The 24,313-nt window shown below is 41.1% G+C and overlaps 1 protein-coding gene and 1 non-coding gene across 4 annotated transcripts in view; both read left to right on the top strand.

Moving 5' to 3' along the window:
- The window catches only part of Arpc2 (actin related protein 2/3 complex subunit 2), a 41,497-nt gene that overhangs the window by 3,953 nt on the left and 13,231 nt on the right, over positions 1-24,313 (top strand). For all 3 annotated transcript variants that reach the window (XM_042679090.1, XM_042679091.1, XM_042679092.1), the window contains exons 3-6: positions 7,805-7,839; positions 9,605-9,717; positions 17,167-17,212; positions 22,410-22,596. In XM_042679090.1, the coding sequence (XP_042535024.1) occupies positions 7,805-7,839; positions 9,605-9,717; positions 17,167-17,212; positions 22,410-22,596 (381 nt within the window). The remainder of the gene's footprint in view (positions 1-7,804; positions 7,840-9,604; positions 9,718-17,166; positions 17,213-22,409; positions 22,597-24,313) is intronic.
- On the top strand, positions 14,439-14,570 carry LOC122107591. Its single transcript, XR_006147377.1, has one exon. It is a non-coding gene; the product is annotated as a small nucleolar RNA SNORA63 (small nucleolar RNA).

Genomic DNA, 24,313 nt, shown 5'->3' with positions numbered 1-24,313 from the left:
AGAGCTGAGGGACAGCGCCCCAGGACCAGAGTACAAGCCCCAAGACTGGAAAAAAAAAAAAAAAACCCTCAGTTTTTTTGTTTTTTTCTAGTGTTAAGTTGCCGCATATGGGGAGGTAGCTGCTATGTTAGACAGTACACACATACACATATAGACATTTCCAAGATTACAGAAAGTTTGTTGAGCAGCACCCATCCAGTTACTGAAAATGGAAACATTTTCCCCCCCAATGCTAGGTATCAAATCTAGGGCTTCGCACATGAAAGAAGCTTTCTACCACTGAGGAACATCCCCAGCTCTCATTAGATAGTCTCATTGTTTAACAATACTTTGGGGCTGGGCACCAGTGGTTTACATCTGTAATCTTAGCTACTCAGGACACAGATTTCTGAGTATTGCCATTCAGAGCCCAGGCAGGAAAGTATGATAGTCTTACCTCTAACTACCAAAAAGCCAGAAGTGTCTCAAGTAGTAGAGGACTAACCTCGAGCAAAAAACCTCAGGGACAGTGCCTAGGCCCTGAGTTCAAGCCCCAGTACCAACACACACACACAAGAGGGAATATTATTCTTTGTTTGTTTGTTTGTTTTCCTGGGGTCCAGTCGTGGGGCCTGAACTCTGGGCCTGGGCGTTGTCCTCAGCTCTTCAGCTCAAGGCTAGTGCTCTACCACTTGAGCCGCAGCGCCACTTCCGGCTTTTTCCTTTTTGCTTATGTGGTGCTGAGGAATCGAACCCAGGGCCTCATGCATGCAAGGCAAGCACTCTACCACTGAGCCACCTTCCCAACCCCTATTCTTAGTTTTTCTACCTGTATAGATACCCTCACAAAGGGACACTACAAGTAAATTGGTTTTCTGACTGCAAACTAAGAGTGTGTGATGGATTAAAAAGCTACACTCTCATGGTTCAGGTGGTTCATGCTTACAATTATAGCTATCTACCTAGGAAGGAGGCTGAGATATGAGAATAGTTTGAAACCAGCCCAGGTAGGAAAGTCCATGAGACTCTTACCTCCAGTTAACCACTAAGAAGCCAGAAGTGAGGTGGGTTAAGTTGGAGAGCACTAGCCTTGAACAGAAAAAGCTCTGGGACAGTGCCCAGGCCCTGAGTTTTAGCCCCAGGACCTGTTTTAAAAAAAGCTGCACTCAGCACTACAAATAACATGCTCAAGTCTTAACAGTATTGTCTTTTCATTTAGGGATTCTTACTCAGTCTCATAATTAAAGCAGAAGTAATCTGGCAAATTATTTCTTTTGTTACCATATATACACCAAGAACCTTTTCAGCTTCAGAAGTGAGGTCTGTCAACTTAGCTAGAGAATGTAGTCCAGAACTGAGGAAATGCTGTCAGATGCAAAATTGCTGTTGATTTTAAGTGCCTTCTGGCTCCTTGCCACAGCATGTGCATATATTGTGGGGAGCTGTGGTTCTGTGAGGGGGAGTGAAGCTAAGCAAGCAAGCAGTGCCAGTTCGGGTGGGTGAGGACTGTGGGAGGAAAAATTTGAGAAAGGAATAAATTAAATCTTGCTGATACCTTGTTCTCATTCCCAAATCTGCTGCATATGTCCTCAGAGAGACAGACTGGTTTAAAATGGTTCAGAATTAGGACATTGTTTAAGCATATAGAAGAAGCAGACTATAGTATCTGACTCTTTAAGATCTAGTTGGTTAGTTTACTAAGTGTCATAGTTTACACACTATTCTTTGGTCTCCTTTGGGTCCTTTGGGCTGTGAAACCCCAGAACTACATTCAACTAATTGATGTCTCTAGCTATCTGTATAATTTCACTCTTTCATTTCCTCATATAGAAGCAGCTCAGTACATGTTTTCTTGAAGGAATGAATGAAGCTAGATAGAATGATTGTTTTCTTTAGAAGCTTATCACTTTCTGAGTTAGCTTTTAGAATTCTTTTTATTCTCCTTATTTTAACAGAGTTTAGGAGAGAGGAGGATCTCCTCTAACCTAATAGGATTCCCTTTGTAGTCTTTAAAGAGAGTAACCAGGAACCTTTAGAGTAAGCAGAGCTCAATAATCCTACTGCAGGATATAAAAGGTATGGTGATGGTATTTATATTGGAGAATTGCATCCTAGGATGCATGCAGGAGCAAAAACTCCAATGTCCTTAGTGGAAAAAGAATTGTATAATATTGTTGCCAGTAACTCTTCATTGAGTGATTATTGACATTCTAGAAGCTTCTTTAGAAAATGGACAAGTAAAATTTTCTAAAGGATATTAATATCTTTTAAAGCTCATCTGAATGCAGTGGATTTTAGTGTCTTGAGCTGTCTAGTCAATAAGGACCATCCAGCTGGCTTGCTTGTTCTAGAATTCCAAGCATTACAGCTGTCCTGTCCCATGCAATAGGAGTCCTATTTTTCCTAGTACTATTAGTAACTGAACTGTTCCTGATTCTGAGAGCTACCAAAATGCCAAAACCTCTCCCACTCACCGCTTCAAAAATCTAGTCCCTTCTAACTCATCTGGGAGGAGAAAAACTAATTTATTCATCATTTTCTGTGAACCAGGCACTGTGCATACTTTACCATTTAGTTCAAAATGCACCAGTGTAAGTTGCTAGATATCTTGTTTACTGATTAGAGAACTAGGTATCTTTGGGGCTAATTTTAAGTAACTTCCGTGTACTAAGGATTGTATTAGGTTTCTATCACTGTGGTTCCTGGCCTGCTTTATCATAAGGGACAGATATGAACCGAGCCTGGTCATGATTTTTCTTTTTTTTGGGTCCGGTCGTGGGGCCTGAACTCTGGGCCTGAGCGCTGTCCCTCAGCTCTTCAGCTCAAGGCTAGTGCTCTACCACTTGAGCCACAGTGCCACTTCCGGCTTTTTTCTTTTTGCTTATGTGGTGCTGAGGAATCGAACCTAGGGCCTCAGGTATGCAAGGCAAGTGCTCTACCACTGAGCCAACTTCCCAGCCCCTCTGGTCATGATTACATGGTACATTTGGGTAAGTAGTCTGTGTTGAAGGCACTCCCACTGGCTATTATTCTAAGGATTGTGGGAATCTTTATCTCAGTATATCTGTACTTTAGTCATAAGACACTGGTTGGGAAACTTTGCTGCATATACATCATCTCATTTAGACTTCACAACTGCTTTGTGAGGTGTATGTTTATCATTTTTACAAAGGAGAAACTTAAGACACAGCCTCAAGTTAACATTGCATCGGGTCATATAGCCAGTAAATAATAATAGCTATTTTATCTTTGGGCCATTTTCTTTTTGGCCTTTTAAGTGGTGCACTCCCCTTCTCTAAAAGTTTTATCGGCCCCTCTGTAGCAGTAAGCCACAAAAGTGTAGTAACACTTGGTCTTAGTATTGAAAATGACCCCATAATGGTGTGCTTTACACTCAGCAGTCTCCTTGTTTGGATATGGAGTTCTTTTTTTTTTTTTTTTTTTTTTTTTTCAGGGGTCTGGTCGTGGGGCCTGAACTCTGGGCCTGGGCGCTGTCCCTCAGCTCTTCAGCTCAAGGCTAGCGCTCTACCACTTGAGCCACAGCACCACTTCCGGCTTTTTTCTTTTTGCTTATGTGGTGCTGAGGAATTGAACCCAGGGCCTCATGCATGCAAGGCAAGCTCTCTACCACTGAGCCATCTTCCCAGCCCCGGATGTGGAGTTCTTAGACCACTAACTCTCAGACCAGTTTTTGTGAAATCTTCTCTGGCCAGATGCCGGGGTTTTGTTTTGTTTTGTTTTGTTTTGTTTTTTGTTGGTCGTGGATTTTGAACTCTGGGCCTGGGCCCTGTCCCTGAGCTTTTCATTCAACTCTACCACTCGAGCCACTGTGCCACTTCCAGTTTTCTGGTGGTTAGTTGGAGATAAAACTCTCACAGGGAATTTCCTGCTGGGGCTGGCTTTAAGCTGCGATCCTCAGATCTCAGCCTCCTGAGTAACTAGGGTTGCAGGTGTGAGCAACTGGTGCCCAGCTCAGATGCTGTTCTTAATAGCCTTTCTCCTTTGGCTTGAACTGTGGGCCTGGGCACAGTCCCTTAGCTCTTCAGCTCAAGGCTAGCGCTCTACCATTTCAGCCACAGCGCCACTTCCGCCTTTTTCTGTTTATGTGGTGCTGAGGAATGGAACCCAGGGCCTCATGATTGTGAGGCAAGCACTCTACCACTGAGCCACCTTCCCAGCCCTCCTCCAAATTTTTTATGCAACCATGAATGGTAAACTAAAATGCTAATGGCAGTAATTTGATAGATAATTCCAAGTCATGCAACACACTACTTTGGACTGATCTTAGCCATTTTTTACCAATGGGGATCTGTGCTTAGAGTCCATGATACTTTGAAGTCAGAATATTTATTGCTTGGAATCCTAAGCTACTTTACATATAGTTGATTTTTCTCAGGTCTCTTGATGAAGTGGGAAAGTAAGAAACTCAACCCTTGACTGAATTAAAGCCTTGATGTTTAGAAAACAATGTAAGGGCTAGGAAGGTGGCTCAGTTAGGTAAAGTGCTTGCCTTGCATGAATGAAGCCCTGGGTTCAATTCCTCAGCACTACATAAGCAGAAAAGGCTGGAAGTGGTGCTGTGGCTCAAGTAATAGAGTGCTAACCTTGAACTGAAGAGCGGAGGGACAGTGCCCAGGCCCAGAGTTCAGGCTCCACAACTGACAAAAAAAGAAGAGAAAAACAGAAAGCAATGCAACTACCTGCTAAGTCATGCACTATAGGCTTTTTATCAACTCCATGACTCCAGCACTGGCTAGCCTTCCCCAGGAAAATGTGCTACCATGCTTGCTTCCTTTGTCATCCATCCTCTTACTAATTTATTCAGATGGGCCATAGAATATTGTTTGTTTCTTTGTTCTGTACCTTTGTATTTTTTTGTTTTTTGCTGGTACATGGCCTTGAATCCAGGTCTTCAAACTTAGCTGGCTGGTACTTTACCACGTAAGCCACTCCTTCAGCCCAGCTTTTTGCTAATTATTTTAGAGATAAAGTCAAAACAGACTTTTATGTGCTGATAGCCTCTTGAATAATTACCAGTGCCTAGCGTGTGTAGTTTTCTAGAGGTGAGGAATGTTGCTGGCTATTCATTGCCTTTGTATCCTGGTTGTATTTTAAAGAAAATGCTTAGAGGCAGTTTAGCTCTTTCCTCTTGTTCTGAACTCTGCTTCTCCATAAGCACACTTGATCCTTCATTTTTACAGAAAAGATGTCCATGTCCGTATCCTAAATCACACATGGATGACTTTGAATAAGCAATGAGAATCTTTGTATATGATTCATATAAGTTAATTTTTTTTTGGGGGGGGTTGGTTGTGGGGCTTGAACTCTGGGCCTGGGTGCTATCCCTGAGCTCTTCAGCTCAAGGCAATACCACTTGAGCCACAGAGCCATTTCCGGTTTTTTGATGGTTAGTTGGAGATAAGAGTCTCAAGGGGAATTTCCTGCCCGGGCTGGCTTTGAACCACAATCCTTAGATCTCAGCCTACTGTGTAGCTTGGATTTATAGGCGTGAACCACCAGTACCCGGCAAGATTCTTTGTTGTTGTTTTTTTTTAATCGTAATGCATCCAGTTTCCTTAAAGGATGCTGCTTAGCCTCTCTATAAGCTTTAAAAATCATAAACCCTATCAAATGTTCTACTATTTTCAACAACCCTGGAGAAACTCAGTCTTGATTCCTTTTACAAGTGAGGGAGCAGAGAGAACAGTAAAAGATACATTATACTGGGTTGAGAGGTAATGAGCAAATTGGGTACAAACAAATGTGGAATGTGTACATCTTGCCTATTAACCTATAAAACAAAATACAGTTAGTTTCTAACTCCCACTTCCTACCTGAGTAGCAGGAGATGTTTCCCTTTTCTTTTTATCCCTACTTTAACCCTGTTATACTAAAATAAATACTTGCCAAAACTTAAAACACACACACACACACACACACACACACACACACACACACACACACACACACACACACACACACACACACACACACACACACACGACTGGAGATGTGGTTTAAGTGTAGGGCACTCACCCTGAGGTAGATTTTTTTGCCCTCTACTTTTGGCTTTGAGGTGAAAAAAGCAAGGAGCCTTTGCTCAGTTAATTGGGCATTATTGCTTATATATGTAGAACATATGTGTATTTTCTTGAACTTAGGGCCTGGACACTTTCCTTGAGCGTTTTTGCTCAAGGCTAGCACTCTCCCATTTGAGCCACAGCACCACTTCCCATATGTGTACTTTCTAAGACTAACAGTATCCAGGAGCTGGTGGCTCACATCAGTAGTAATCCTAGCTTCTTGGGAGACTGAGATTAGTAGGTTTGCAGTTGGAAGCCAGCCCAGGCAATATAATTTTCAATTCAGTTGAGTGAATAGCTAGTCACAGGCTCATGTGCCTGTACATCCGAGCTGTATAGAAAGCCTAATGTAGATAAGTGTTGCTCAAGTAAGAAGCAAGACCTTATCTCAGAAATAACCAACAAAAATCAGGGCTGGAGGCCTGACCAGTTAGAACACTTGCCTAACATTCACTAGTATATGTCAAATAAAAGTATACATGTCAGATCAAGCCAGGAACCACACAGAATGTCTTCAGGTCCATTTTGTTTTGTTTGTCGCAGTTACGTGAGATAATGTGAGCAGTTACGTGAGGTTTGTTCGTATCCTTCCATTTTATAGATAACATTTTAAAAAAAGTTCATTGATTCCTCAAACAAAAACCTAATTTAAAAAAAACAAAGTTTAGATGATTTCATGGTGTTATTTTGTGCTATTTTCTATGTAGATATAGAAGTAGAATGACTAAAGTAGAACCAGAGAGGGCTGGTTATAAAGAAAGAAAGATTTGTAGAAAGACTTTCAGTGAGTGGTCTTTGAAATGGAACAGCGCTTGCTATTTTGTTTTGTAGTCTCCAGTCATCCTTACACTTTAAGCAAATTAAAACCATTCTAACTAGGTGCAGGTAGCTCACTCCTGTAATCTTCCCTACTTGAGAGGCCAAGATCTGAGGATCTCTGTTTGAAGCCAGACAGGGCAGGAATTTACATGAGACTCTTTTTTTTGTTGTTGTTGGTCGTGGGGCTTGAACTCTGGGCCTGAGCGCTGTCCATCAGCTCTTCAGCTCAGGGCTAGCACTCTACCACTTGAGCTACAGCATCACTTCCGGCTTTCTGATGGTTTATTGGAGATAAGAGTTTCACGGACTTTCCTGTCCAGGCTGGCTTTGAACCACGATCCTCAGATCTCAGCCTCCTGAGTAGCTAGAATTATAGGCGTGAGCCACCTGTGCCTGGCTTCCATGAGACTCTTACTTCAATTAACCACAAAAAAAAAAAAAAATGAGAAATCCAGGTGTGATTCAAGTGATAGAGTACTAGCCTTGAATGGAAAAAGCTCAGGTACTGTGCCCATACCCTGAGTTAAGTCCTGGTACTGGCACCAAAAGACAAATATTTTTACATTGTAGTTAGCAATTTTCCTTCCAGTTTGTCACCTACTGTTACTTTTATCCTGTGGGGGGAGATGTTAAACAAAAGATGGCATTATATGTGGTTCACATGTACAATTGTGTGTGTATCATGTCAAGGAATTAAGAATTTCCTGTAAGCACCAACCATGGCAGGCGATCCAACAGCTGGCAAAAACCAAAAGGCTGTACCTATCTTTTACCTTCCACTTCATGAGAAAATGTATGATGTACTCTCTTTAACTTAACATTTACACAGAATGCTCTGGTCAGGAGCTTTCCCAAGTCCTCTGGGAAGCAAGAGGCAGCATAAGTATCTTAACTAAGGGCCTTTTTGTTTGTTTGTTTTACAGTAACAAACCAGAAGCAGTAGAAGTAACATTTGCAGGTAAGTCTCTTTATTGTAGCCATATTAAGTGAGAACACAATATAAAAAACCAGAAGGGCTTAAGTGAGAAGAGTTCTTGCCCAGCAAGAACAAGGCTGATTCTAAACAAAGTGTATGTGCACTTGTGTACGTACATTACATATATATATATATATATATATATATATATATATTAGAAAACAAAATTTTGATGGTCTGTTTGGGGTCTTAGGTGACTTAATTTTATATATTTAGTACATTGACAACTGATTTTAGAGTTAGGTAACCTGTGTGTTTACCTGCTAATATCTTTTGGTTTCATTTTGTTGTACAGTCTCTTTACGCTGAAAGTCCTATAGTATTTTTTTAGTAGCTATCATCTAAGTTTGCCTAGTGCTAGAGTAGGAGAAGTAGGAGCATGGTAATTGCCCCTCAACCTGCCCCCCCTCATTAAATCGGAGAGATGCTACTGCCCTTCATTGTTATGCAGAATTGGTGGCTGTGACTTACTTGCTGTGTGAACTCTGAGGGATAGTGCAGCCACTTCTATAAAATGGAGTGCTTGATTAGATTATCTTAGATAACTGCTGAGTTCTAAGGTAGTATCTGTGGTTCTAAGGAAAGGCACCATCTCTGTCCACTCTTACTAACTAGCAATACCACAGTTCTCATAATCCATGACTCTCCTTCTAGCTCCCAAAGTGATGGCACTTACACCTAGCTTCAAGAAAGACCCAGACTGAATCATCCATGGTGTGGTACAAGAGAGAGGCCTAGAGATTACAAAAGACTTAAAACATAGTCATATCTATTATATTGATCTCGGCTCCTAACCCAAATAAAGACAGTTGAGTTTAAAATTTTTTTGAGACAGTAAGTCATTTCAACAGTTGACTGGATATTTGATAAGAAGAAAAAAGTTTAAACATGGCAACATTTCTTTAAATATAGTCATCTTTGGGGCTGGGAATGTGGCTTAGTGGTAGAGTGCTTGCTAAGCATGCATGAAGCCCTAGGGTTTGGTTCCTCAGTTCTACATAGAAAAAGCCAGAAGTGGCGCTGTAGCTCAAGTGGTAGAGTGCTAGCCTTGAGTAGCAGAAGCTCAGGGACAGTGCTCAGGCCCTGAGTTCAAGCTCCAAGACTGGCCAAAAAAGAAAAAAAAGGTCATCTTTAAATAAGGGAACCGATGACACCATATAAATGGAAATTATTTATGACCTGACACATATAAATGTAACCCCTGTGTATATCACTTCTATAATAATAAACTAAATGCATTACAAAGCTAGAGATTGGTGACTCATGCCTAGCTACTCAGGAGACTGAGATCTGAGATTCAAAGCCAACCCAGGCATGAAAGTCCATAATACTATCTCTATATAACCACCAGAAAGCCGGAAATGGCCCTATGGCTCCAAGTAGTAGAGTGCTAGCCTTGAGCAGATAAGCTCAGGGACTGCACCCAGATGGAGTTCAAGCCCTGGGGCACCACAATAATAAAAATAAAAAATAAATAAAATGCATCACAATAAAGGTCTTACAAAGTTCTTTTAGGACTAAGCTATGGTTAAGGTAAAAATAGTAGCTTTCTAAGTTTAGGAAAGAACAAAAGAGGTACATTATGCAGAGGTATTTTTGCTGACTGCTCACGGGATTTTAAAATAGACCATTGTTTTACAAGTGTCTTTGTAACAAAAGGTCTTTATTGTGGCCTGATCTAAGGTAAGTGCTTGGAGAGATCATTCCTTCTTCCCAGGGTAAGTCATTTTATTTGCTTTCCTCACAGATTTTGATGGAGTCCTCTATCATATTTCAAATCCTAATGGGGATAAAACAAAAGTGATGGTCAGTATTTCTTTGAAATTCTACAAGGAACTTCAGGCACATGGTGCTGATGAGGTAAGTTCCACATCATTTTTCTAGGACTCTTACCCTCACCTTTTGTTGGCAGCTTTACTCTCACAGTAGAATTTGGTACTAAGTCATCCCTACCACACACAAGACACCAGCCACTCTGCACAGTTTGCTTGCTCACCTAGCCAAGTGGCTCTTGGCTTCATTTCCTATAACCATGAAAAGAAATGCTTCCCAGAAAAGATTTTGGCTTTTTGCCTGTGTGCTTTTTAACTTGGAGAAATAAAGATGTTCTGTAACCAACGTTTAATAACTTAATCAATATCTTAAAGGGATTTTACCATTTTCTCCAAATAGGTTACCAATATTTTACAAACAATGGGAACAAAGACAAAATAAGTTAGCTTTTCTTTAAATAGCAGAGAATAAGTATTTTGTTAACTAGTACAAAAATAGCTATTGTAAGAATAAAATAGGTTCTGTTCTTATTTTAGAACATCATGGAGGCAGTAATATAACTATGCTAAGATTTTATAATCTTAAGCTTTTGCTTTGAAGTTTAGTCAAAAGTAACTTCCCTTTACAGTTTTTTTTTTTTTTTTTTTTGTCACTCATGGGGCTTGTAGTCAGGGCCTACACACTGGCCCTGAGCTCTTTTTGCTTAAGGTTAATTAAAGTTAATATTCCACCACCTTGGGCCATAGTATCACTTCCGTTTTTCTGGTGTTTAATTGGAGAGGAGAGTCTCCCAGACTTTCCTACTCAGACTGGCTTTGAACCATAATCCTCAGATCTCAGCCCTTCTGAGTAGCTAGGATTATGGGCGTGAGCCACTGGTGCCCAGCCTAAGTTAGTGTTCTTTAGAGCTGGCCCCTTGACATACTTCTTCCTTACAACTACCTTAGGGAAAATTAGACAGGATATACAAACCTTGTGAAACGTTAATGGTCATGCCTTGTGACTAGCTTTTTCAATAGCCGAAAAAGCAGGTTTGGTTCCCGTTGAACTATATTTGCTCTGGGACATGCCATTTATGGAAGAAAGAAAATACTGTTACACCAGTACGCTCACATTGTGGTTGTGTCTCAAAGCAGGAAGTATGACTCAGTTCCTGAATCAGTTTTCAAATATCTTAGTTTTAACAAACTAAGCTGTCTTTAATCTGTTGAATGAAGATATACAGCCATTTCTTTTTCTTTCCAAAGAGTAGTAGTTTTGAATAGTTTAAAAATTATGTAATGGAAAGCTATAAAGTATGATCAAAAGCTTGATAATTTTTTTGTTATAAAACTAAAATTAGACATGTCAGAATACCCTGCAACATAGAACCACTTCTTCAGTTATTCAGATGCAAATAATTTACTCCCTCAGCTCAAGAAGAAACATTTAGAGAAGTTGAATTTGGGGCACCTTGCCCAAAAAAGGGGAATCTCTTTCTTTTTTGTCAGTTATGGGGCTTGAACTCTGGGCCTGGACGCTGTCCCTCAGTTCTTTAGCTCAAGGTGAGCACTTGGGGCTTGAACTCTGGGCCTGGGCATTGTCCCTTAGCTCTTTAGCTCAAGGCGAACCCTCTACCACTTGAGCCACAGCACCACTTCCAGCTTTTTCTGTTTATGTGGTGCTGAGGAACCGAACCCAGAGCCTCATGCATGTGAGGCAAGCGCTCTACCACTGAGCCAACTTCCCAGCCCAAAAGGGGAATCTTTTAAGAGAAAGACCTAGTCTTTTGGAAACTTATGAAGGACTGTTATTATTATTATTATTATTTTTTTTTGGTCTGGTCGTGGGGCCTGAACTCTGGGCCTGGGCGCTGTCCCTCAGCTCTTCAGCTGAAGGCTAGCGCTCTACCACTTGAGCCATAGCACCACTTCTGGCTTTTTTCTTTTTGCTTATATGGTGCTGAGGAATCGAACCCAGGGCCTCAGGCATGCAAGGCAAGCGCTCTACCGCTGAGCCACCTTCCCAGCCCCAGGACTGTTATTATGTAAGGGAAGTGGGTAGCTCTTCTCTACCAGATAAAAAGCACAGGGAAACAGGGCTGTCCAGGAAGTCCTCCTCTTGATTAGCTTTAGGATGACTGCCCGAAAAGAAGTGCTAAACATTTGAACAGATAACTACAAAGTTATGTAATTATTTTCCTAGACAGTAGTCCTCTTTTTAAAGGTCTAGGTGCAATGATAATTCTGCAGGAAAGAGAAGGAAATGTTTGACTAGAATGATTGATTTGATTGACTGGGCAATCTTACTATTAAGTCCAGGCTAGTATCAAATTCCTGATGCACCTTCCAGGTGGCACCGTACCTGTACTTTGCTCACAATGGAACTCCAGAACACATTACAATTATTTTTTATTGTTGTTGTTATTATAAAGGTGATATACAGAGAGGTTACCGTTTCATAAGTCAAGTAATTAGTATATTTCTTTTTGGACAATGTCACCCCTTCCATCACTCTCCCAGTTTTTCCCTCCAGTCCCCACCTACAAGTTTCAACAGAGTGTCTAGTGAGTACCACTGCTTCACTTGTTCACTTATTGTTTTTCCATTTCTGTGCCCCATCCCCTTAGCCTCTCAAAGACAAAAGAGCAAACAAGACAAAAGGAAAAGACACAGCAACAAAGGCAAAACCTCTTTCCATTTCCTGGAGTTCATTTTGAGAAATACTATTTTATATAATCAGAGGCACTTGTGCCTTCACATTGCAGTTCTTGTAGCTATCCTGTGGGTCAAAGAACTAACACACCCACTTAAGTGGGTGGAGTAGGTAGCATTCACTGTGCTATATAGCAGGCATGCAGTAAATGGTTCCCTGGGTTGGTTAAACAGTGACCAGCCTGTGATAACCATAGGAAGCTTATTACTTTGTCACCCAGCCCTTTTAAAAGGCTGAAGGTCTCTGCTGCTAGAATGGAAAGATCATAACAGCAAGGAGTGAATAGGTCTCTTCCACTCATCTGGTATCTTAGGAACGGAGGCACAAATTTGAAAATGAAGTATGATTTTTTTTTTTTTTTGGTCAGTTGTGGGGCTTGAATTCTGGGCCTGGGTGCTGTCCCTGAGCTCTTCAGCTCAAGGCTAGCACTCTACCACTTGAGCCACAGCACAACTTCCTGTTTTCTGGTGGTTTATTAGAGATAGGATTCTCAGGGACTTTCCTGCCCAGGCTGGCTTTGAACCACGATTCTCAGATCTCAGCCTTCTGAGTAGCTAAGATTACAGCTGTGAGCCACCAGCAGCCAGCTTTCTACTACTTTTAAGTAGAATTTTCCAAAAGAAAGATTTCTGAGTATTTTACATTTCTGAATCCTAAATTATTAATACAAAAGTAAATGTGAAAACACTCCCACATAAAAAGGTTTATGAATGAATTGTGATTTAAGATACAAGTAAAGCCAGCCACTGAGGCTTATACCTGGTGTAATCCTAGCTACTCAGGAGGCTGATACCTGAGGATCACGGTACAAAGCCAGCCTGAGCAGTAAAGTCCATGAGACTCTTAACCCCGATAAACCACTCAGAAAAGGGAAGTGGTACAGTTGCTCAAGTTGTAGACTGCTAGCCTTGAGCTGAAGAAGCTGAGGGACAGCATTCAGGCCCAGGGTTCAAGCCCCATGACCCACAAAAATAAGTAAAGTACAAGTAGATCCATGGGTATGGTGAAACTGAGGCAGGAAAATCCTAAATTCAAGATAGCCTGGGCTACCAACTAGCAAAAACATGCCTTAAAAAAGGGGGGAAAAAAGATGCAAGTGAAGTAGCAGGAAAATGTTGGCTGATTATGTTGACTTCATGCATATCACTATTATCTTAGCAAGTAGGGAATTAATTGAAGGGCTGCAGTTTCGCCTACATCTGGTCCACCCCCCCCCCCCCTTTTTTTTTTCTAGTGAGTCATGGGGCCTGAGCACTGTCCCTGAGCTCTTGCTCAAGGCTAATGCTCTACCACTTGAGCCATAGCACCACTTCAGGTTTTCTTTTTTTTTTTTGTCGGGCTTGAACTCTGGGCTTGAGTGCTGTCCTTGTGCTCTTCAGCTCTTCAGCGCTCTACGGCTTGAGCCACAGCACCACTTCCGGTTTTCTAGCAGTTTATTGGAGATAAGAGTCTCATGAACTTTCCTGCCCGGTCTGGCTTTGAACTGCGATCCTCAGATCTCAGCCTCCTGAGTAGCTAGGATTACAGGTGGCCACACACTTTTTTGATGCTGGTACTGGAGCTTATACTCAGGGCCTTGTGCTCTAGCTGGCCTTTTTTGCTTAAGGCTGGCACTCTGCCATTTGAGGCACACCTGCACTTCAGATTTTGCTGGTTTATTGGAGATAAGAATTTCTTGGATTTGTCTGCCCAAGCTACCTTCAAACAGTGATTATCAGAGCTAGGATTACAGATGTCACCTAGCTTGATTTCCCCTTTCTTCAAGTACCAGTAATACATGTAGTACAGAATTGCATGCTGGTTAAAATTCTTGTGGATGAACATGTTAAATTTTTCTCCAAAACTGTTAGAACACCTGAAGATCAAATCGCTGTATACCACTAACATTCTGTGACCATGAAACACTATTACCTGAAACCTCCTTTTAGTTCCTATTTTGTAAAAGAGATCCCTCTTGGTGGTTGTGTGGTTAGCAACCAGGAATATATGTGGCATTGCTTACCTTTTGCCTTTATGTAAGGAAGTATGATCATGGGTTCATGATGAGGGCCATGCTAGTATCGTATTTTTTTTAGATTGGAAATATTTTCCAGCTATAGAAAAATAAGTAAATGCAGCAGGATTGAGACTACAGTGTAGCTGTTAGGAACTGTGTTGTTGTTTGCCCTGTTCAGATTAAAGTTGTTTCTTAACTATACCTGTCTGCTGTACTCCTGTAGCAGCCAGGGATGCTTTGTCTCATACATGTTATGAAAATAAAAAATAATAATTAAATCAGTATATAGAATATTATGAAAATATTGTTCAATAGACTTATTTACAAGCAACTAGGTCTTCCCAAATAACAAAGAGTACACTCTGGGATGTAGTTCAGTGGCAGCACTTGCTTAGCATGCACAAAGCCCTGGGTTTGGTCTCTAGCACCACTAGAAAAAAAAAAAAGAATAAATTGGGGTTGAAGAACTTTACCATATGATAGTATTTTTCTCAAAGGAAACATAAAATGTATGGTTTCTTTTTGTTTGTTGTTTTTAAATATTCCCTAGAGCATAGAAAGTAAGATGAAAAAATTGGTATTCCTGTGGATGCTTATTGCTTATATTTGTATGCTTTTGTTTGCTTGTCCTGTTTGCATGGAGCTGGACCCTAGTAGCACTGCCTATGTTTCTCTTGCTACTGAAATTATTTTAAACAAGCATGTATAACTTAATATTAAGACAGCAACTTTGAGGTTTTGATTTGTACTTTCTCTGATGACATTCATCTACTTATTAGCCAATTGCAAAGATTCTATCTGGAAATGTCTATTCTTTTGCCCATTTTTAATTGGGTTATTTGTCTTTTTATTATTGGTTAATAAGATTTTATTTATATAATTTTCAATTGAAAAGAAAGATAATTAAAATATATAATTTTTTTAAAAGACAGAAGAAGCTTATGTTTTTTGAGGGGGTTGGTTTTTTTTTTGTTGTTGTTTTGTTTTTTGGTTTTTTTTTTTTTTTTTTTGGTCATGGGGCTTGAACTGGGCCTAGGCTCTGTCCCTGAGCTCTTCAGCTCAAGGCTAGGTCTCTACTACTTGAGTCATAGTGCCACCTATGGTTTTTCTGATGGTTAATTGGAGAGAAGAGTGTAATGGACTTTCCTTTCCTGGCTGGCTTTGAACCGTGATCCTCAGATCTTAGCCTCCTTAATAGTCAGGATTACAGGAGTGAGCCACTGGCATCTGGGTATGGCTTTCATTTTTAACTTGATAACTTACATTAATTAAAAGTTGTTTGTGGGGGCTGGGAAGGTGGCTCAGTGGTAGAGCGCTTGCCTTACATGCTCAAGGCCCTGGGTTCGATTCCTCAGCACCACATAAGAAAAAAGCCGGAAATGGCGCTGTGGCTCAAGTGGTAGAGCGCTAGCCTTGAGCTGAAGAGCTGAAGGACAGTGCCCAGGCCCAGAGTTCAGGCCCCACAACCGGACCCAAAAAAAAAAAAAAAAGTTGTTTGTGATGAGAGAGTATTAGAAATGGACTTAAAGACAAAAATCCTGAATTCTGTTATAGTACTGAATTTTAGTATGTTGGCTCTAGTTTTACCTTGGCACCTTTCCTCCTTCGTTACAAATTTTTAATGAGGGTTTCTAGTAAATACTCCCTGTCTGGTTTTTGTTTGGTTTGGTTTTATTTAAGACAGTTTCATGTATGTATTTCAGGCTAGCTCTGTCCTAGTGATCCTTTTAACTTCCTTAGTGCTGACAAATTACAAGATTCCTTACCATGCCCAGAAACAAGTCAATTTTTTATTCTTACTTTAATTTTTTGTGTTAGTCATGGGGCTTGAACTTGGGGCCTAGGCACTGTCCCTGAGCTGTTTCGTTCAAGTCTAACCCTCTACCATTTGAGCCACAGCTCTGCTTCCAGCTTTTTTGGTAGTTAGTTGGAGATAAGAGTCTTGTAGGCTTTTCTGTCCTGTTCTGGCTTCCAACCTGGATCCTCAAATCTCAACTTCTTAAGTAGATTTGCAGGAGTGAGCCACCAGTGCCCAGATATTTTTTTGTTGTTGTTTTTTAAATATCAGGATTGCTAAACACCAAAAAGCTCTTTCAGGTTGCCAGTGACTAATACACTTTGTTTCTATGTCCCAATAAGTGCCTTTCCACTGTTTAATGTATCACTTACAACATTTATATCAGATTTTCATCAGAAACTTCTGTTTCATAAATCATGTCAGTCCAGCAAATTATGCCAGGTGAAGCAGTCACACTGGCAGAAAAAAAATAGGAAGGCGTAACTGCTTTATTGTTTTTGTTTTTTTGTCATCTACTTCAAAAGGCTGGAATGTAGCCAGCAATGAGTGTCAGTTTGGGAAAACACTGGGTAATGTCTGTGGAGTCACCGATATTAATAGTTCACTGAGTTTTTATCCATTTTATTTTGCCTTAAAGCTGCTTATGAACTAAAATATTTTAAAGCTTACAAGATTAGCAGACTAACAGAAATCTGTTCCCTGCAATTATTTTGTCTCTTCATTCACCTGGGTTAGTGGCTCAGCCTATCTTTAGTTGATACTAACATAATCTATCCTTTCCCTTGTATTTGTCATGCTTCTCTTTGAAAACAAAAATGATTGGGTGCTATGTAGGATCCCAAGGAGAACAGAAACACTGAGTGGGTGATTAGTTTTTTGAAGTTTAATCCCATTCAATGAAGGACCCGATTTAGATAAATCCACTTGTCCCTTTAGTTTCCTACCCTCCCGCCCCCCAAATGAAAGTTAAGAAAAATGCTCTCCTGAAAGAACTTGACAGGTTCATTGTGGATTTTGGATTAACTTTTGTTTTTCTTTAATTTTATAGTTGTTAAAGAGGGTGTACGGAAGCTTCTTAGTAAACCCAGAATCAGGTATGTAATTATGTGACAACTGTGGAATGATAATGGAAACATGTACTGTTTGTTCTAATCTTGGGTTTTTTTGTTTTTTGTTTTTGTTTTTTGTATGTCATTAGGCCTGAACTCTGGGCCTGGGCGCTGCCCCTCAGCTCTTCAGCTCAAGGCTAGCCCTCTACCACTTGAGCCACAGCGCCACTTCCAGCTTTTTCTGCTTATGTGGTGCTGAGGAATCGAACTCAGCCTCATGCATGCGAGGGAAGCACTCTACCACCGAGCCACCTTCCTAGTCCCTAATCTTGTTTCATCTAAAGTATTTCATTTAAATATTACTTTCCAGATATTTCTTTGGAAGCCTAGTTCTCAATTCAACTCCTTCCATAAATATACCTTATTAGGAGCTCTGTTTCGTTGCATGTGGTATCTAGTAGGTGGTACAGAATTAATGTGCCATTATTAAACTATATTTGATGTTGCTAAAAATGACTGACTTAACCTCTCAGCTGTAGGGCTACCTTTGTTTGCTCATGGTGATTAAAATGCCCTTGATATGACTGAACAAATGTAAACTCCTACTCACAACCCCTAATAATACCTTTTTCTGTACAGCGCATATTTGGAGAAGAGGACTATTCATACTATTCTTACAATTTCAAATTTCAAAAATATCCTTCCTCTTTTTAATTCATCCTTATAATAGAGGATCGCTGTGTTCATTGTTAAAGACATGGCTGTGAACTGCTCCATCCCTAAGTAGCACAACTATAACATACTAGCTTAAAGGTGAACAGCATTTCACCCCTCTAATGTTGTCTCAGCTTCTGAGACAGTGGGGTTTCCAGAGTGAGACCATTTAGCAGGACCATTTGGACATGTTTTTTTGCTTAAACGTTCTTGGATCTTGGCTAGCAGAGTGTTGTGAAAAGGAAGATCCCCCTGTGTCTCTCTCTTAACAGCACTCATTGTGGTGTTCCACCTTCACATGACACTGCCTAGCCACCCACATTAGAATTCTTCACCTCCCTGGATTCCTGCTTCTTTCTAATAAAGGTACCTTTCAGTGCACCTTGTTGCCAGGAATATTTTTGGATGGAAACTTTGAAAGCAGTCTATAAATGATACTGAAATATGTTAATCATCAAATTGATGGGACAAGTGCATCATAGAAATAATAAAGTAAATAAGCTGGGTACCTATGGCTTATGCCTGTAATCTAGCTATTGGGAAGGCTGAGATCTGAAGATCTCAGTTTGAAACCAGCCCAGATAGGAACATTTTGTGTTTTTTTGTTGTTTTGTTTTTGTTATTTTGTTATTGTTTTAGTCTGGTCGTGGGGCCTGAACTCTACTCTGGGCCTGGATGCTGTCCCTCAGCTCTTCAGCTCAAGGCTAGCGCTCTACCACATGAGCGACAGCGCCACTTCCGGTTTCTTTTTTCTTTTTTGCTTATGTGGTGCTAAGGAATCGAACCCAGGACCTCATGCATGCAAGTCAAGCACTCTCCCACTGAGCCACCTTCCCAGCCCAGATAGGAACGTTTGTGAGACTCATCTCCAATTAACCATCAAAAAGCCAGAAATGGAGCTATGGGTCAAGGTAGAGAACTAACTTAAGCAAAAAAGCTCAGGGACAGAGCACAGGCCTGAGTTTAAGCCCAGGACCCACATGAAAAAACAGCAAAGAAGTAGATAACACTGTAGGTTTTAAAAGGAATCAAAGAATTTAAATAAGTAAAAAAACAGCTGAGCACTGGTAGTCCCTCCTATAATCCTAGCTACTTAAGATGTTAGAATCTGAAAAGAGATTCAGAGCCAGCCTAGGCAGACAAATCCATGAGATGTCCATGTCCAGTTAATCAGCAAAAAGTTAAAAGTGGAAGCAAAGCTTAAGTGGTAGATCGCCAACTGTAAGCCAAAAAAAAAAAATAGCGTGAGGCCTGGAGCTCAAGTCACAGTGCTGCACAACACAGATCTAGAATACACGTTGGAACTTGGCCATGCTTATCACAACTGGATCCTGACACATAGCTTATGTTTCTCTCCTTGGGTCTGTCTTCTACTATCCTGTAGAAGCACAGACATTGCCAAATTGCAAGGAATTCGTAGAAGTACAGTCTGATTTCATTTGACTTATTAGACAGCAAACTTTAACTTTCCTTCTTGAAATCTAATTTCTAATTTTCTTATAGCCATCTATTTGCCTAACTGGCTTTTCAGGTACCCAAAACACAATAGTGATTATTTAACATTAAAATGACAAATATGTGCTAAGCATTATGTAGAAAAAAAGATTTAGATAGCTTACCCTCAAAGAGGATAGATCAAAAAGAACAACAATAAAAACAGATCTTTGGAATGCTCTTGGGAAAAAATGCAGTAGTATAAAAATTTGAAATATTGAGAAGTGCGAGATTGTTACAGCTCTAGTAAAACTATTCCTGTCAGTTGCCTAGAATGTGACTTGAATCCTTAGTGGCCTGGAACTCAGGATCCTTCTGCCTCGGCCTCACTTAATTCTCAAATTACAGGCATATGCCACCATGCCTACCTTAAGTTTTCTTTTATTCTCTCTCTCTCTCCCCTCTCCCTCCTCATCTCCTCTTTTCTCCCTCTCCCCCTCTCCCTCTTCCTTTCCTTACCCCCCTCCCTTTTTGTGACAGTCTTAGGGCTTGATCTCTGGGTTCGGTCCCTGAGCTTTTGTGCTCAAGACTAATAATGCTCTAATAAGAGTTTCATGGACTTTCCTGCCCCAGCTAGCTTCCAACCACATTACAGCTCTTGGCTTCCTGAGTAGCTAGGATTATAGGCAGGAGCCACCAGCACCTAGCTTTTTATGTTCTTTTATTTTTATTTTTTGTTTTTTTGTTGGTCGTGGGGCTTGAACTCTGGGCCTGGGCGCTGTCCCTCAGCTCTTCAGCTCAAGGCGAGCGCTCTACCACTTGAGCCACAGCGCCACTTTTTTATGTTCTTTTAATGCCCACAACAGTCCTCCCTGTCTACATACCCTTAATTTTAAACAGATGAGGAAATTGTAAAGATTAGGTTATTTTTCAAAGCCATATGGTGATAAAACCAGAATTTAAACTCTGTATTGTTCAGCTTAAAACAGAATAGCCTCTACCCATATGTTGTCCTGCATTGAACAAGTCACTGCTTTTTTTTTTTTTTTTGCTGGTTGTGGGGGCTAAACTCTGGGCCTGAGCACTATCCCTGCACTCTTCAGCTCAAGGCTGGTGCTCTACCACTTGAGCCATAGCACCCCTTCTGGCTTTTCCTTTTTATGTAGTGCTGAGGAATTGAACCCAGGGCCTCATGCATGCAAGGCAAGCACTCTACCACTGAGCCAGCCCCAAATCACTGCTTCGTTCAGCCTTTTTCTTTTAAAATAAAATTTTTAGTTGGGTATCGATGGCTCACACCTGTAATCCTGTAATCCTAGCTAGCAGGAGGCTGATATCTGAGGATGGAGGTTCAAAGCCAGCTGGGGCAGGAAAGTCCATGAGGCTATTTTTTTGTTGTTGTTGAATTAATTTAATTTTATTGTAAAGATGATGTTCAGAGGAGTAACAGTTACATAAGTAAGGTAATTAGTACATTTCTTGTTGAACAGGGTTACCACCTCCCTTGTTTTCTCCCAGTTTCCCTCCCTTCCACCATGCCCGTGAGACTTTTATCTTTAGTAAACTACCAGAAAACCAGAAGTGGCCCTATGGTAGGGCACTAGCCTTGAGCTGAAGAGTGCAGGGGCAGCATGCAGGCTCAAGAGTTCAAGTCCCATGACGGACAAAAAGTAAAAGTAAAATTTTACTGCCCGGCACTGCTGGCTCATGCCACTCTGGAATGAATGCCTGAGATCTGAGTAACAAGGTTCAAAGCCAGTCCTGGCAGATAAATCTGACTCTCTTACCTCCAATTAACAAGCAAAAAGGTGGAAGTGGAACTGTAGCTTAAGTGGTAGAGCTCCAGCCTTGAGCATAAAATGCTAATAAACAGGAGCTCAAGACACATTCAAGTTCCAATATCCTTACTAGATATCATTATTTTAATATAGGTGATCACATGAAATAACAGTTTGAAAATGTTAAGAGTGTAGTCAAATGGAAGTTATTAAACAAGTATAATACGTGCTTTGGGTTTTCTACCTGGCTGCTTCTTATAAAGGATTTGTGGTGGCATGTAAGTGGCTGTGTTTTCATCTACCCAGATGCTGACTACATTGGTACATTAATCCATCAGAAAAATTGATAGCTCAGCTGGGTGAGGATGGCTTATGCCTATAATCCTAATGAGATCTGAGGATCAAGGTTCTTAGCCAGCTCAGGCAGGGAAGTCCTTGGCACTCTTTATCTTCAGTTAACCACTAAGAAGTCAGAAGTGGAACTGTGGCTCAAGGCTAGTTGACAGTTAGCCTTGATCAGAAAAGTTCAATGACAGTGCTCAAGCCTTGAGTTCAAGTCCCATGACCAACCAAGAAAAAAATGTCTCTAAAACACTGTATTTCTTATTGAAGATTCTAGATTATGACTTATTCATATTCCTTATTTGTAATCAATCATTTTTAATGCTGATTAAGATTTTTGCTTAGCATTTATTAGTTGTAGATATTGACAAACACTGAGCTTTCGTTTTGATTCATTTTGCTGTATGAGGTATATAAATGATGGTGAAACACAATGACATGTCATCGGAACCTGAAAAAAATCTGTCTTGTGTAATAGTCTTTAGATACTGATTGCCTAACAAATTATTTTTATTTATTTGAGGCTTCTTAAAGTTTTTTCTTTTGCTGGTCCTGGGGCTTGGACACTGTCCCTGAGCCTCTTTGTGCACAAGGCTAGTACTCTACCACTTGAGCCACAGCTCCACTTCCAACTTTTTTTTTTTTTTCTGGTTTGTCATGGGGCTTGAACTCTGGGCCTGGACCCTGTCCCAGAGCTCTTCAGCTCAAGGCTAGCTTTTTGTCACTTGAGTCACAGCGCCACTTCTGGCTTTCTGATGGTTAATTGGAGATGAGTCACATGGATGTTCCTGCCCAGGCTGGCTTTGAACCGTGATTCTCAGATCTCAGCTTCCTGAGTAGCTAGGATTACAAGCGTGAGGCCACCAGTGCCCAGCCTCTTAAGGATTTTTATTAGCATTAGTTGTACAGAGGTGTTTTGTTGTGACATTCTGATGTATCCAGTAACTTCTGAGTAATTTGTCTTCTCTCTCCAGGATACAATGTTTCTTTGCTATATGACCTTGAAAATCTGCCTGCTTCCAAGGATTCCATTGTGCATCAGGCTGGCATGTTGAAGCGAAATTGTTTTGCCTCTGTCTTTGAAAAATACTTCCAGTTCCAAGAAGAGGGCAAGGAAGGAGAAAACAGGGCTGTTATCCATTATAGGGATGATGAGACCATGTGAGTATGAAATGCACTTCTCAAGCTGGAGTGTGGCTGTCACAGTAGGGTGGCACCTAGAGAATAGTGCAGTCAAACCTGAAACCCTCCTGTGTGAATCCCTCTGAAATGCTCTTCTTATGAAATGATAGTGGCAAAAAATAGGACTGCTTCTGCTCTGCAAAATTGACAAAGATAAAAGAAAATTCTGAATCGGGTTAATGGAGTATCACTCATAAATCAGACAGCAAAAACTGACATGGGTTCTGTTATTGAAACTCTTGAGTTACCTCCATCAATCTCATGTATACTAGGAAATAAAATGTATTATAAGTGGTGTTCTGCAAGGGCACTGGTGGCTTACACCTGGACTCCTAGGTATTCAGGAGGCTGAGATCTGAGGATCACAGCTTGAAGCTAACCTGGACAGGAAAGCCTGAGACTCTTATCTCCAATTAACTTCCCAAAAAGCTAGGAGTGGCACTATGGCTCAAGTAGTAGCAGAAAAGCTCAAGGACAGTGCCCAGTCCGAGTTTCAAGCCCCAGAACCCCCCCCACCCCACCCTCCCCACACACACATAAATTTATTTATTCATTTTGTCAGTCAAGGGGCTTGAACTCTGGGCCTGGGTGCTGTCCCTCAGCTCTTTAGCTCAAGGCTAGCGCTCTACCGCTTGAGCCACAGAGCCACTTACTGTTTTCTGGTGGTTTGTTCGAGCTAAGAATTTCATGGCAGGCTGGGAAGGTGGCTCAGTAGTAGAGTGCTTGCCTTGCATGCATGAGGACCTGGGTTCGATTCCTCGGCACCACATAAGCAAAAAGAAAAAAGCCGGAAGTGGCGCTGTGGCCCAAGTGGTAGAGCACTAGCCTTGAGCTGAAGAGCTGAAGTACAGCACCCAGGCTGAGTTCAGACCCCACTGGTCGGACCCCCCATTCCCCCTCCCCCCAAAAAAATTTCATGGCTTTGGGCTGGGAAGGTGGTTCAGTGGTAGAGTGCTTGCCTTGCATGCATGAGGCCCTTGGTTCGATTCCTCAGCACCACATAAGCAGAAAAAAGCTGGATGTGGCGTGGCGCTGTGGCTCAAGTGGTAGGGTGCTAGTTTGAGCTGAAGAGCTGAGGGGCAGCACCCAGGCTCAGAGTTCAGCCCCCACGACCAACAAAATAAAAAAAGAATTTCATGGCTTGTCCAGCACGAGTGGCTCACGCCTGTAATCCTAGCTACTCAGGAGGCTGAGATCTACGGATCCAAAGCCATAGGAGGCTGAGATGTACGGATACAAAGCCATCTGGGGCAGAAAAGTCTGTGAGACTCTTTTATCTCCAATAAACCACTAGAAAAATGGAAGTGGCACTGTGGCTCAATTGATAGAACACTCAACTTGAGTTATGGAGCTCAGGGACAGTGCCCAGAGCTCAAGCCCCATGACCAATTTAAAAAAAAAAAAATCATTTTTCGTGTCCAAGCTGGCTTTGAACCGCTATCCTAAAATCTCAGCCTCCTGAATAGCTAGGATTACAGGTGTAAGCCACCAGCAGCTGGGTAAAAAAAATTATTTTAAGTGCTGTTCTGAAAGTACTTTAGATTCTGTGTCATACATTATAAGTTAATATTTGTAAATTAGTAAAGTCCCCTTTGATCATTCGTACTTCCTACTTCTTGGGATTCCCTTTATTCTGACTTCTGTTAACTGCAAATAACTAGTCTAGTCTTTTGGCATGCCCTTGTTTTTTGTTTTT

The sequence above is a fragment of the Dipodomys spectabilis genome, unplaced genomic scaffold (genome assembly GCF_019054845.1).
Source record: "Dipodomys spectabilis isolate Male_0828 unplaced genomic scaffold, ASM1905484v1 ptg000051l, whole genome shotgun sequence".
Taxonomy (NCBI): domain Eukaryota; kingdom Metazoa; phylum Chordata; class Mammalia; order Rodentia; family Heteromyidae; genus Dipodomys; species Dipodomys spectabilis.
Note: the sequence above shows the minus strand (reverse complement) of the source record. Positions and strands in the feature narration are given on the sequence as shown.